The 15,815-nt window shown below is 35.6% G+C and overlaps 1 protein-coding gene across 1 annotated transcript in view; it reads right to left on the minus strand.

Annotated features, from left to right (window-relative positions):
• PIK3C2G (phosphatidylinositol-4-phosphate 3-kinase catalytic subunit type 2 gamma) overlaps positions 1-15,815 on the minus strand; it is a 242,508-nt gene that overhangs the window by 65,071 nt on the left and 161,622 nt on the right. The window contains exons 23-25 of the mRNA XM_015570075.1: positions 14,289-14,425; positions 12,064-12,233; positions 1,554-1,710 (exon numbers count right to left, since the gene is read on the minus strand). Of these exons, the coding sequence (XP_015425561.1) occupies positions 1,554-1,710; positions 12,064-12,233; positions 14,289-14,425 (464 nt within the window). The remainder of the gene's footprint in view (positions 1-1,553; positions 1,711-12,063; positions 12,234-14,288; positions 14,426-15,815) is intronic.

The raw sequence follows: 15,815 nt of genomic DNA on the forward strand, positions 1-15,815 counted from the left end.
ATCTATTAGGGTTATTATGAAATGTAATCAATTAATACACATAAAGATCTTAGCATGGTGTTCGTGCAAAGCATTTGCTATTAGGTGTGCATTCATCAATCCTGCATCTAAAAGGTAGATGCTATTATCTTCATTAATAGATGGAAAAACAGAGTTTTACTGAAGTTAAGTATTATACTCCGAAGAACATAGCCAGTAAAATGTCAAGCTAAGATTCAAACACAGAAAGACCTGGTTACCAAGTTTTTGCTTTTAATAACATCAAGTACAATTATTGCCAGCTGAAGCCTCTAAACCAGTTTTTGTTTTAACATTTTTTTTTAATTGATTTTAGAGAGGGAGGAAGGGAGAGGGAGGAAGAGATAGAAACGTCAATGAGAAACCTTGATTGGCTGCCTCCAACACCCCCTCCCCCCTCAACTGGAGATGGATCTAGCAACCTGGGCATGTGCCCTGTATGGGAATCAAACTGGTGGATTCCTGGTTCACGGGTCCACACTCAAGCAGTTGGACTAAACCAGGGGGCAGATGCTCAATGCAGGACCGCACCCTGGTGGTCAGTGTGCTCCCACAGGGGGAGTGCCGCTCAGCCAGAAACCGGGCTCACGGCTGGCGAGGGCAGCAGCAGTGGTGGCAGGAGCCTCTCCTACCTCTGCAGCAGCACTAAGGAGCAGCGAGCCGAGTGGTAAGGAGCAGCAAGCAGGAGGGCAATAAGGAGCAAGGGGTCCTGGACTGCAAGGGGGTGCAGGCTGGGCTGAGGGACCCCTCCCCACTGCCCAGTGCACAAATTTCATGCACCGGGCCTCTATTTTTTTGATAATCTCACTGACTCCGAACATCATACTGATTTCCAAAGGTGTATTAGTGTATGTATGTGACCAAATGAATCACTACATTCCTTTCCAAGAAGATATTTTAATAGATCTCTCCCCTCTCACCCTGCATACATGATCATCATCTCTGTATTGGATAGTGGAATGAAACATTAAATTTTCCCCTTTGGTCAGCAGAGAGCATATAGGATCATGACTCAGCAGACCCAATATATACTACTAAATGTAGCATGCTCTAGTTGAATTGCTAGCAAGTCACCCCACATTTTTGACCTTCACTTTCTAATCTGAAAAATAGGCAAGTGATCAAAGGCAGTGATTAGGAGAGAACCAGGAAAAATCCTTGCCTCGTTTACATCACTGGATTGCCGTAATGTGTGAATGTGATCGTTTTTAAAAGCACTTTTGAAAAAAACCTGAAAACAATACAACTGATAAAATATTTTAAATTATTGTCCTTGATTTAATAAAAATATACTGAGATAACCCCTGATTATATCAATATTATGGAATAGAAATGTTTGCAACAATAACTGTGAACTAATGTAATGACTTATTAAGAAATGTGTTTATAAGCTATACAATGGTACTTTTAGTTTGTTCATTTCTTTCTATTTTGAATAGCTCTTTGGGGAACTCCAAGCTATTAGCAAAAATGGACTGCCCAAAGACAGACATAAATGAAGCTTATTATTTTTGTTATTGCCACAAGGGACTTACCATTTCTAGGAGGTTCATGAGTAGTTGACTGTGCCTTCTGACAATATTATAAGCTCGACAGCAAAGCTCCACAAAATCTTGGAAATGCTGTGGGTTTTTCCCACCCTCTGTAATAAAGTATTCCATCTCTGAAGTAAAAATAAAAGGGGCTCGGTCCCTATAAACCAAAAACAATAGCAACCTTAAGCAGGAGAAGTGGTTTGTAGGATTAAATTAGGCAGTTACAACAATTTATTTCCATTCCTTTTTTGTAGTTATTTTCTTTCTGTTCTAATGGTTGAACCTTATTCATTGTGGGACAACTGGAGAAACTAATTGTAGACTTTGGATAATATAGCAGGCCTGCAACAGAGAGGGAAGGACAAGTTATTTTACAATGTCAACCTATATTGTCTCAAATGTTTAATTCCAAGTTATATGCGATGGGAATACTATCCATTAAAATTAATGTGAGGACAAATTAATAATGAAGGTGATTTTACAGAAAATAAATTTACTACTAAATTTTGAAATGATCAGAAAGATCATGTTTTTTGTTTGTTTGTTTGTTTGTTTTTTCTTTGAAAATATGCTGGCCCTTTAGGAAAGAGTTTCAGGTAAAAGCTGAAATATGTAAGGACAAGTTCTTTCAGAAGGCAGCCTATGAAAAAAGCAGATATTATTAATTCACTATCATATGCTTAATAAGGAAAAAAAGACGTAGCCATATTTCATTTCACACTAGGCCCAATAAAATTACTTATCAGAAAGGAGGAAATATAAGCTGACCATGTTGGTGTATAAGCAATATCGCCCCCTACAGTCCCATGGTTGGAAAAAAAGTAAGCCAAGGGCCAGAGAGATGGTTCCCTTAATGTTTTGTCTTTTTTTTTTTTTTCATGTTATTCGAGACACAAAGATACTTGAGACGAAGGGTTAGCACTTCTAATAGAAACTATCAAAGAAAAGATTGGAAACCTCTCTGTGATTAAGCCTCACTCACTGAATAAGAAAAATACAAAAAAATTTTTATGCTGATTTGGCCTAACTAAGGGTTATTGAATGGAATTTTTGAAATAATTTTAAGAGTCTTAAAATTACAACTTCCTGAATTACTTTTTGCTTTTCTCTTCAATAGAGAAAAATGTTTCACCAAATTGATTTTTCTTGGAAAGTTCTTGTAGTTATGTTCAAATTTGTGTGATAACACATTTCCTTCTTTCATGGCAACCAACATTATAAATCAGGTGAAGAAACACCATAGTGCAAGTCAAATACAAAAGAAATACCCAAGTTAAAGAAATGTAAACTAATAATGAAGAACATAATTTTAGCGGTGTTTAAATATCATAGTCTAAATTTTCAGTGTACTCAACAATATAAATCTTGCATCATTCCTATATGATTTACATGGCTACCTTCTTTTTTTAAAAAAAATAGTTTTATTGATTTCAGAGAGGAAGAGAGAAATAGAAACATCAATGATGAGAAAGAATCATCCATCAGCTGCCTCCTGCATACCCCCCACTGGGAATTGAGCCTGCAACTCGGGCATGTGCCCTGACCAGGAATCAAATCCTGGTTCATAGGTTAATGCTCAACCATGCTACATGGCTAACTTCTGAGCAATTTTTAAAATAACAAAATTAGACTAAAGTTTTTCTATAAATGGAAAGAAGCCTCACAGGTGAAATAAAACCCTACCCAATTTCTACACACGGTTGGAGTCATAGCTGGGAATTGGTTTATCAGTCTATTCAAATGTGAACCTAATCCCAGATTGCAGAATCCATGTACTAGAGTCCATATCTCAAGTATAAGCAATACTTATGAATCTGAGAAATAAATTGGTTGTTGCAAGGAGGAAGATTGGAAACTATTTGATCTCTTACAGTCTATACAATTACTGAATTCTGAATCATATGTAGAAAATATCTCATTTATAGTTGTGCGAATACACCAAAAACTTTTTGTTGTGACTATACTACATTTGTTCAGATTACTGTTTTAACCATTATTTGCCCAAGACCCACCTGTTCCTGCTTCTATAGCTTTGACCTTCTAACTCTTTTGTTTCCTATTTCTAGGAAACACCCAATAACTTAGATAATTGATCAAAAATTTTTTCTTATAAGAAGTCTTCTGTAATTAACCTACCTCTGCTGATTTCTCTTTTACTTTACCTTACCTTTTTACCTAGCCCTATAGCTAATATATTCTATTCTTTATAATCTCTAGTAGTCTTATAAATTTTTTCCTCACAAATGATCTGTGTGATTTTCAAGAGTAGAAGAAATATTTTACCTTCATTTTTTGTGTTCTTAATGTCTCAAACAACATTTTGTTGATATTCTGTTATATGAAATGAATGAAACAGTAAATAAACAGTTTACACAGTGAAGAGTTTGTGATAATTTAACATTTATGTGGGAAGGGCATGTGAGTAAACTTATTTGTTATGGTTTTGCCATTCTGTTGTCAAAGTTAATCTTTTTATTAACATGATCAGTCTTTTGTTCAAATCACTATTCTGTAAAATTGCCGAGAGTATTTTATATATTTCCAATATTGGTGAGAAATGAGTAGTAGTTTCAAAATATACATGTTTTGGGGAAATTTAAGAATATTTCTATTACAAATACTACTTATTAAGGAGGTAAATAAATTGATATGGGAAATATCAGGACAATTAATAATTTGTTGTTTGTTATTACTTATGCATAAACTTCCATTTTAACTATACTGTAGATATTATCCCTTTATATAAAGTCACAAGAATACCAAGATCATTATCATTAAGAATTTACATTTGTTAAAGATAAGAAAAAAATTACATGCCCTAACTGGCTTGGCTCAGTGGATAGAGCATCAGCCTGCAGACTGAAGGGCCCTGGGTTCAATTCCGGTCAAGGGCACATGCCGGGGTTGCGGGCTTGATTCCCAGTAGGGGGGCTTGCAGGAGGCAGCCAATCAATGATTCTCTTTCATCATTGATGTTTCTATCTCTCTTTTCCTCTCCCTTCCTTTCTAAAGTCAATAAAAAATATATTTAAAAAAATTAAAAGAGAGTAAGCAATTATGCCTGCCTTTTCACACATAACTGAGTATATTGCCCATGGATGAGAAAATGGCTCTGCTACTTTAACACTTTGTCTTAGGCTTTGAATGCTTCTCACAGTACAATCATCTTACAACCTATTTGATTGTAGTTGTTAACGATTTGAATTTACTATATATCATGGCCATAAATTCAGGAACTATGTCATCTGGACCTAACTAATGAAGCAGCTATTTTGTGCCAATGCTGGAGAGTAAACAGGATGTGTTGGGATTATTGAGAATTGGGAATATCAGTCTTCTACATGACATCTTCCCAAGGGTCATACGAACTACTGTCCAATAGTCTGGACAAGTTATAACAACTAAGTTAGTTCTTGATTTGTGAATTAGAGAAAATAACAGTAGTTACTTCAGAGTTCCTCTGAGGATTAATGAAACTAATGCATTTCAAGTAATTATGATGATTTAAGTGGTAATTTTGACTATTTCCTTTAGAATATGGTTCCCTACCCTGGATGATACAGCACCATACTAAGGAGAACTTTCTTTTACCTCTCCCAGTGATAATCCACAGCAATTTGAGAACTACATATTTCAATATTGGTGATATGGAGAGTGGCATAGAAAGGCAGACAACTCTATTAAGGACTCGTGACAGTAGAATCAGTCTTCTGGGCTCTGTGAACATACTTATCTCTTCCTCTTGTAAGACAGTTCATCTAGCATTTATTTGAGTAACTAAAAAGTCTGTAAGTGGATGTACACAAATTTTAGTCCCAGGTTTGAAAGATTTGAGTATTTGAATATGTTTTCATACCTGGAACCAAAATGGGGTACATTTCAGTAATGAGGTACATTTTATTACTGAAATTACTATTTATTTCATAAAATTCATATATTATTGTCCCCTGGAAATATCATAGTAATATTATACTATCTTGTTTTAAAATTTCTAAAACTTGCAGACTCTCATCATAGTGGTTGGTGAAATTAGAGTACAAGTAAATGACTAGAGAGTACTTTGAGAAATGTTTAAGTATACACTTTTCCTGATGTCACAAATGACCTACATTTCAGAGAGCACATTTCGCTGTCCAACACAAGTCTCCTTTTTAATATCCATGAGTTAATTGAGAAGGCAATTTGGAATCTCCATTGGATAGGATAGAGACTTTTATAATTATAAAACACAGGAAGCCTCATAGGTGCAATATAATGAGAACATAAGGGTTTATGTACTATTACAGAAACAACTTGTGACACTGTGAGATCTCCAAGCTTTTGGCAATTATTAACTGAAGAAATCCTTACAAATAATATCTTATACCTAAAACATGTTTTTCTCCCAAAGTCTAGCCTCTTTTATAAATGCACTGTGAGTCCTAAGTTAGACTCTGGGAGGTCACTCATCTTTAACTGCTGAGTAACTTTAGATCATGATGTGAGTTTCTTGTAGCCTCATACACCATCTCCCTTAGTTAAAATGGGAATTAAAACAGCTACCTCTTCAAAATTATTAGTCCTACTTTCCTAAGTCAGATATTTTGGGTGTGAGTTTATACTAGATCAGGATTTTATGAGGACAGGAAGAGACTGGCCAGCTCCTCCAAATTCCCATGATTTCCCCCATGAGCTTGAATTCAAGAGAAAATATACAGTTATGCTTTCAATGGAATTTCAGCAATTGTTTGGAATAGAAGTTAACATGGATATGAAGAAAAAGTTATCAAAACTATAATGCTTGGGTAAAATTGGATAATGGTATCACATTTTAGGTTCTAGGATGAAGGTAAAATCAAAAATAGTTCCAGGTTACCTCTGAGACATTTAAATCACCCCCAAAATTTACCATGTGCACGATCAAAATTTATGTATCAGACTTGAAATGAACATTTTATCTTTTACAAGTTTAACACCAGTTTTTCCCCTGGCATAGGATCAGGTACTCTTTCTTCAGTTGAACACCAGATGAAGTTCTTACCACTATACTAGACTCTTGCTCAGAAGACATTTGCAGTCTTTCTTTAATCACTAGATTCAGACTCAGGGCTATGAAATGCTAATACTGACAGGCACATTGTATCTTAGACCAACTCAGGAGTCAGCACTTGAGCCTTCCATTTTAAGCAAACTTTGTTCACAATGGGGCATAGGCAAGAAGGCAGAGTCCTTATACTATTATCTAAGTTGTTCTCTTCCTCCCTCTATCATTTCTTTAATTTTATTTCCTTTCTCTCTCAAAACTTTCTTCCTTTCTCAATCATCCCCAACTCTCTTCATCTGAAAACCGAGAAGTCTTCCTTTGAATAATTTTTTTTTTCAACTAGAGAAACTGTTGGTTTTATTTGTTCGTTTGGTTTTGTTTTTTTATTTCTAATGAGAAGGGGCAGATAGATATAAAGAAAATTACTCAAAAGAATCCAGGTGATAAAACATAGTGGAATAATGAGGTGAAGTAGAAGAAGAATAAATAATAGGAAGTAAATGGCAATGACCACCTTTATTTCTTGAAATAGTCTATGTGAGAGCACTTTGAAAACCCAAAGCACTATTCAAATTCTAGGAGGAGTTTGCTTAGAACTGACTTTGTGATTAGCAGAGCCTTTGTGATACTTATAGTATGCCATTTTTAAAAAATGATTTCATTGTTGTAGAAAAAATATAATGTAAAATTTACCATCTTAACCATTTGTAAGTGTACAGTTCAGTGGAATCAACCATTACTGCCAGCCATCTCCACAATTCTTTTCATCTCATAAAACTGAAACTCTATACTTATTGAACAATAACTCCTCATTTTTCTTTCCTCCTAACTCCTGGCCACCACCACTTAACTTTCTGTCTCTATGATTCTGACTACTCTAAGTAGCTTCTATAAGTGGAAGTATGCAGCATTCTCCTTTTTGTGACTGAACTTATTTTGTTTAGCATAATGTCCTTAAGATTTATCCATGTTGTAGTATGCATTAGAATTTTCTTCTTCTAAGGCTGAATAATATACTGTTGTATGTATATAACACATTGCTGCTTACTCATTCATCTGTTGTTGGACACTTGGGTTGCTTCTACATTTTAGTTATTGTGAATAATGATGCTAAGAACTTGGATGTATAAATACTGTTTTAGTCCTTGCTTTTAATTCTTTGGGATATATATGCAGAAGTGAAATTGCTGGAACATATGGTAATTCTATTTTTATTTTTTTAAGGAATAGAGATACCATTTTCCACAGCAGCAGTAGCATTTTATATTCCCACTAACATTGCACAAGTGTGTCACTATATCTACATTCTTGCTGACACTTGTTTCCTGTTGTTTGATAGTAGCCATCCTCATGGTATGAGGTAGTGTGTCTCAAAGTTTGAGTCTTATCCCCCAGACTCCCAAAAGGAGAGTGACCACTATGTAAAAATCCCTTGGTAAGTTTCCAGTTATAAAACAGAATATGCCAAGTTATTAATAATTTTATATTTAGAAAAATTATACTTTTCAGGTCAAAAAAAATAAAATTTATGGCATTTTTGTAGTCATCAACCAAGACTGAGCCTCTGTTAAGTGTCAGGTGTTAGCTAGGTGCTTAAGATACAAAGATGCATTTAAGTCACTCACGGTTGAAGAGTTATTAGAAGGTGTATGTTTCTTATAGAAAATTTAGATGAGGCCTTCTTCGAGTAAAAAGAATTGCAATGTTTCTTATTAGACAATTGTGTGAATAACAAACCAGTAAGACTCATAGAATTTCTTTTTTTTTTTTAATCCTCACCCGAGGATATTTTTCCATTGTTTTTGTTTGTTTGTTTTTAGGGAGAGTGGAAGAGAGAGGGAAAGACAGAGAGGAACATCGATGTGAGAGAAACACATCGATTGGTTGCCTCTTGCATAAGCCCTGGCCAGGGCCCGGGCCGGGGAGGAGCTTGCAACTGAGATATGTGCCCTGGACCAGAATCAAACCCAGGACCCTTTGGTCCACAGGCCGACGCTCTCTCCACTGAGACACTCTGGCTAAGGCTGACTCAGAGAATTTCAGAGAAAACTAAGATAGTAATGAAAGCATGTGGAAGATCACTAATACCTGTATAGCATTTGGATTATTATGAATATTGCACCAAACCAGGATGATTGGATCAAGATAAAAATTAATATCTTAATCTGCTAAGGGAGTTTTGTTTTCCAAAGGTGGTTTTAAATTGAGAATATTTAGAATATAAACATTTTAATACTCAAATTAGAAATCATCAAAAATCTTTAAATCAGTGGTAATTAACCATTGAAGATAATGTCAAAACGATCATGGATACTTGAAAAGAATATAAACCATGTTGTAAGAAGACAGCTATATAATTTTTAGACCATCCTGGCTATAAATAATTTAACAAGAAAAGAACAGAGTTTGCATTTTATTTTGTTGAGTTCTGGAATGATTTTTTCATATGTTTTAAATGGATGATGTGTGGTGATATATATTTAATCACTAGCTCACTTTTTTTATAGAAAAAGCTGTGATTTCTGACATTTGCCAATTTTCGTCATGTATACATTCCCACTATGGCTGATTTTAGTCTACCAATGTGATGTCATTGAATGTGGAGTTGAGAAGTAATAGGCACAACAGGCTCTTGGAAGCTGGTCCAGCACATCTCTGCTTATGTCTAAAGTTATTTCTGAAGTCAAGCATGATTTGGTGAAATACGTTACAATCTAACTAAACCTGACAGAGAGTACAATCCAGTCTGTTAGTCAACAAGCCTCAAAGTCAGAGAACTTAAAGGACTAATAGTTCAATTTTTGACTTTCACAGCACATACTTTCAAAAGGGAGTGGGCTATAGGGGTCAATGGGAGAAAAAAGGGACACATGCGATGCTTTCAATAATAAAGATTTTTCAAAAAGCACCAAAAATATATTTTGATAATTTAGAATGGAAGAAATAATTGTCACCTAGAGATGCATTCTCTTTTCTTGTCATTTCATTTGGAATACTTAGTTATAATTAATTACAATAAACATGTATAGACTCCTCAATACTAGGCACTCTTCTAAGCTCTTTACATATATCAATTAATTTAATCTTCAAAACAATCTGTTTATAGATGACTAAACTGAGGCACAGAGAAGCCATTTGTTCAAGGTCATATCAGTAGCACATGTTAGTATCAGATTAAAAAACACACCACACAATCTATCTCCGGGGTACCTGACCATAACCACTGCTCATACACTCTCTAAAAGTATCTAAAAAGAAAGTTATAAGAAATACTTCATCGAGTTTAGTATTTAGAAAGTGAAAGATGAGATAGACTATGGAAATATGCTCTGAAAGACTAAAAAGTATGACTCAATGAGTTAGGAGAGCAATGAACATCACCAATAAAGAGCTGTCCTAATTTTTCCTCTAAAAGAGAGTCATCAAAAAACTGAGCTGAAATTTAGAATTTATTACAAGAGTATCTTTTAGGCAATGAAAAATGACTATATAGAAATCATTGTTACAGTGGAACTTTGAGTGAAAAATTGTGTATGCATAATTGAACCACTTTAATTTGAATCTTTGTGAGAGAAAATAGAGCAATGAAGATAATAATTAAGCAATACTTTAGAAGAAAAACTATTATGTTTCAGAAAGTTGGTGAAATTTGTCAGTATTTTTATTATAGGGATTAGCCAAATGTTCCCAGAATCATTTATCTAATCCCCTAATTAAATCCCATAATTAAAACCAATAAGGAAGGATTGCTTGTTTACGTACAGGATGTGAAAACCTTTATATTCATTACTGCTATTTGATTTCTTTCTTTCTTCAAAGTTAGAAAGTCTATAGTAGCCTCAGATTTGGTCTAAGCATGAAGATGGGCTTTCCAGATTTCTGGAAAATGGAATTCTGAGGAATGGTTCAGGGACTCCTGGGCAAGGAGTCCAAATGAGCGTGTTGCTGGGCTGACTCATGAGGCGAGCCTGATGTTTGCAAACCTTTCCTAAATAGAGTCACACAGATGGTTAGGGTGAGATGTTCCGAAATGGTGATGTAAGCATGAGTATGAAAGGGCAATAGTCCAGCAAGAAATCAATGTTATTCTCAAAGGTCCATATTAGGTAGCTTATGTTGGCATTTTAATACCAAAGTATGGCCATCTGGAGAAAGTTCATCACATTATATTGTAGGAGACATTATTATTTCTTCTATGGAGGAGCTGTTTTTAGCTAAATGACTGATTAGTCTTTGGAATGGTTTGATCCCATTTCTACTTTTATATGAAGTATCCTTTTTAAAGCAAGGGACATTGCCCTTATACTTCTGGTTTCCTTGACTTCAGCTTAAATAAGATTTAAAAAAATCTATTCAACCAACAGCTTTTTCCTTCTTAATAAATGATATAATTATTTGCTAAAACCAAAAACCCAGGAGCCAATCTAGAACATTTTCTTTTCTTCTTCTAACACACTGGGCCTCCACCTCAGCCCAAACAATTAGCAGGTTCTGTGGCTCATTCCAAAAATATATCCGAAATCTGTCAGTTTGCATCACTTTTTACCATTAAGGTCTTGCCTTAACTATTGCAATAGCCTCCTAACTAGTCCCCTGGACTTAAACTAAAAGTCAACCTCCATACCATGTCTTCAGTGCCCTACTTGTTTTGGCCTCCACCAGACTCCTCACCTTTACCTCCTTCTGCCTGCCCCTCTCTATCCCACCTTCAGGCCTCAGGCTTTCTTGTCACTGGAACATGTGCTTATTTCAATGCTCATGGTTGATAGTTTTGCTTTTCTTTCTTCTCATGGATCTCCACAGTTACCACTCATTACACAGTTGCTTCTCATCTCTTCCAAAAGGCTTCTTTAAAACAGCATCCCTGCCTCAGTTACTGTCTATACCTTTTCTCTGCTTCAGTGTCTTAATAAAAAATTAAATACCTTATTTCCTCATATTATTTCTTTGCATGTTAACTTGTTTAATGCCTGTCATCTCTACTAGAAGGAGATCAGGGTTTGTATATGTTTTGTTTAATGTTGTAGCCCCAGACTCTTGATCTAGGTGCTCACTAACTATATTTACAATGATTTAAGACTGATTGGGTTCAGGAAATGTGCAAGTTTTACGATATGTGAACCAGGAGTGGTGAATGCTATGGGCAATATATCAGAAGCATTGAGACCATAAACTTATGTCTCATTGCCCATTCAAGGTTTATTAAAACTTCCCAAAATATTGTATTTCAGATAATTCAGACTATAACAGGATTAGTATCACATAGGAGAGGACCAATTTAGTCCACTAACTATTTTAGGAAACTAATTTTTCCATTAACCATCTATTGAAAAAAAATTTCCTTTAGTTTATTAGATTTTTTTAATTGTTTGTTTTCTTCAGGGTTTTGAGAGATGGGAAGCAAGTCAAATGCTGGGTTTTTATGCCATTGTATATCACTCTAAGATATTACTTAATTACTGTAATAAAAATTATTTGTGCACTGACCTCTTTATCCCTCCAAATGTTTGTGCATGACCTAAAATTTTTCCAAAGTCAATATGAAACATGTGGCCTGACTTCGTCAGCATGATATTGTCGTTGTGACGGTCACAGACTCCCAGGAGGAACGTTACCACACACCAGCCAGCACAGGAATAGAAAAAGTTGCTCAAGGCCTAATAAATTGAAAAACAATAACACAAGAATAACACACACATAAAAATGAGCAAATGCATTCACATCAGAGTTAATGGTAAAAAGTATGATGAAACCAAAATTACATAATCAAGAACCACTTCTAGATTTCAGCTGAGAGAAAGGTATAATTAAATAACTAGCTCTTGATATGTGACAGAAGAACATGAAGTGATATCTTCTTTAGCCTAATACATACATGTTTTCATTAAAATGAGGAAAATATTTCTTTCATTCATCTGGAGCTAAATTTCAGAATTTCTAGAGAGGTTTCTTGGTGTGATTTTTTTTGATGTCTCAAATATACATTACTGAATGATTTTTTTCAAGGTAAAAGAAGAAACAATATGACTTAATATTGCCTATCCCAGAGAAATTTAAAATATCAGCTGTTTAATATTTGAATTTTTAACACAGAAAAAGCTATGTTGAAATTTCTGTAATATGTTTATGTTGTAGTTTATGTTTAGTTTATAGTTGTTTATGCAAATGGATCACCTAGTCGATGTCTAAAAGTGTCTTGGTACAGTATATATGAATGAATGCTTGTGTGGGTGGAAGTGGATCGATGTCTAAAAGTGTCTTGGTACAGTAGATATGAATGAATGCTTGTGTGGGTAGAAACAGATTACTGTTAAGTCAATTGTGTCTTATGCTTTTTTAATGAACAGAGGTATCTTGTCTAAAAGTGTCTTGGTACAGTATATATGAATGAATGCTTCTAAAAGTGTCTTGGTACACTATATATGTCTAAAAGTGTCTTGGTACAGTATATATGAATGAATGCTTGTGTGTGTAGAAACAGATTACTGTTAAGTCAATTGTGTCTTATGCTTTTTTAATGAACAGAGGTATCTTGCCAAAATTACTCTATGTTTTCAACATGGTATCCTGGTTGTGCATCATTTTCATCAATGATGCAACCATGAGTACCCTTGGTGTAACCGTGCGTGATTGGTTGGGCTACAGTTATGAGTCTCCTCAAATGGTGTGGCTGACTTGCTGGACAGGCAGTCTATGTCACTAGACTACATGCTGGGACACCTTCATTCAGGTACCCTAGGTGTCTGGGCAAGCCACATAATCTATCTGTCTAGATGCCTTCACTTATAAATTGAAGATAAAATATGTTCTTCACATCATGGCTGTGAAGAGCAAATGTACGTGCAATCACCTGAAACAGTAAAACGGAGTTTTGTGTAAAACTCAAATTACAATGTGGGGAATAACTAAAAATAGATTTCAAGATAACTTCTAATTCTGTTATTTGGCCTCCCAACAGTCACCATGGTGGGCAAGGACTGAAGGGTTTCCTAGAGTGAGGAGACTTCAGTGCCCAGAACAGTCGGAGCAAGTTTAATGCCAGCTCATGTTGTGTCTTTGTGTGAATTAACATAAAAGTGCCTTTGTCTCTGGGTGGACCCAGATCTACTAGTTCCTGTCTTGGTAGGCAGAATGAGGCTGAGCTCTAACCAACTGCTCTCCTTAACCTAGAGCCCTGGTATCGAACCCACATAACTGTACACTGGTGGCCAGATGCCAAGAGGAAGTGAAGTGGGGGGAAATGTTTGCAGTCAATAAAACAGTATGTTTTGTCAAGTACTGCGATATAAAAAAACTTAAAACTCTATTATGCATTTTGCAAACATTGAAAGAATAAGGCATGAAAAAGTAGAGTTTGGCAGAAGAAATGTATTGCAAAGGAAGGAGGGAGATTTCTAGAAATGGGAGATTGTGTATAAATTGGCAGAGGTAACTTGAAGGGCGTAGTTGGAGGAGCATCCTTTTAGGTGAGATAAGGGAGGCAATTGAGCAAAGAGAGTCTTTATTAATAGCCTGGAATTTGACCCAGAAAAAAAAACAAAACAGAAATTTTTATCTGGTCAATTTATCATTTAAACTGGGTCATTGTTACTAGGCTGATGACTGAGTGCATTAGAACTCGGAGTTACTTTTTCATAAATCAGAATTTCTAATGGACCAGAGCATATTCGTATTCAAGCGCATTATGTAAAATTAGCTCCAGCTGGACAAACCTTTTCATAATCTGCCTTTAAGTGGTTGTGCTGACTGAACCACTTCTTGATGGTGTTTTCCTTCAGTGGTCCCATCAGTCCAGCGTGGCGGTGGATCTTTGCTAGGGTCACAGCATCGGGCACCATCTGCACCAATCCTGCGTGAGAAAAAAATAAATCTTTCCTCCCATGATGAGGGCTGCGTAGGAAATACATCTCCATCTAGGTAGCAAGAGTTACTAGCACGACTTAGAGAACTCTTTTCCTTTCCAGATCTTTCTCTAGATGGCCTCCTCCCTAATTTTTCCTAAATCCTGGTGAACAATGAGCTACTTGCTGTGTTTGGATCAGATGTGTCAGAAAGAGCTTTAATGTTTTTTTCTAAACTGACAACAGAGAGCCAATTTAGATGGCTCAATCGAGTTGTAGGTTCATTAATATATGGCTTATGTGGTCATTTACAATTTAAGGGAGGACATTCAAACTTGTGTAACAAGTTTGGTAAGCAAACAATTTGCAATCTCCATAACAAATACTTGAAATATATTATAAAAATCAATGTTCAGGTTCATAAGAGCTTCATTGTTAAATGGTCATTTTCTAGGTGTGAGCACAATAACTCTGCAGTAAACAGGTCAAGAGTCACCTGCTCTTCCTTCTCAGTCAGCATGAAAGAGAAAATATGATAATAATTTTTTAAAAAATATATTTTTATTGATTTCAGAGAGGAAGGGAGAAGAAAAGAGAGACAAAAACATCAACGATGAGAATCATTGATAGGCTGCTTCCTGCACGCTCCCTTTTGGGGATCAGGCCACAGCCGTGACCTATTGGCTCACAGGTTGATGCTCAACCACTGAGTCAATAGGCCACAACCGTGACCTACTGGCTCACAGGTTGATGCTCAACCACTGAGTCATGCTGGCTGGGTGATAATCATTTTTTAAAAGGGAACATATACGGATTTAACTTCAATAGACGTTTGCTCCATTGGCCATATATATCCATCAAGGCTTCCTTTTCATTGTTTTCATAAGGTTATTGAAATGCAAATATTTTCAAACCCACTGATTTTTTATTCTGTTCAGAATAGCAGTTTAAACCCAGTATTTAAGACTTTCCTGGGACTAATGTCCCCAAAACAACCTGCAATGTACAGTTCTGTAAGTAAAGTCATGGAAAGAAATTAACGTACAGAATGACTTATACCATCTTGACAATTGCAAGAGTTGCAAACCCAAATTCCCAAAGGGACCAGGGACACAAATGTAATTATATGAAGAGATGGTGGAGTTTTTAAAATTGACTGTTTCATGGTCTACCTTAAAAAAATTCAATTAAACAACAACAAACAAGTAAATCACAGTGCTGGGAAATGAAACACTTCCCTGGGCTGGTTTTGGCCAGTGGCTGCTGCGTGCAGCCTTAATCTCTCTTAATATCCAATAGCCCAGCTGTGACCATTAGGCATCTACATTGCAGGATTAGAAAGAAACTTAAACATGGGGAGTGGGAATTGAATCTTGCAAATATAACCTATGAAACCAA

This window comes from Myotis davidii, unplaced genomic scaffold (genome assembly GCF_000327345.1).
Source record: "Myotis davidii unplaced genomic scaffold, ASM32734v1 scaffold346, whole genome shotgun sequence".
In the NCBI taxonomy this organism is placed as follows: Eukaryota; Metazoa; Chordata; class Mammalia; order Chiroptera; family Vespertilionidae; genus Myotis; species Myotis davidii.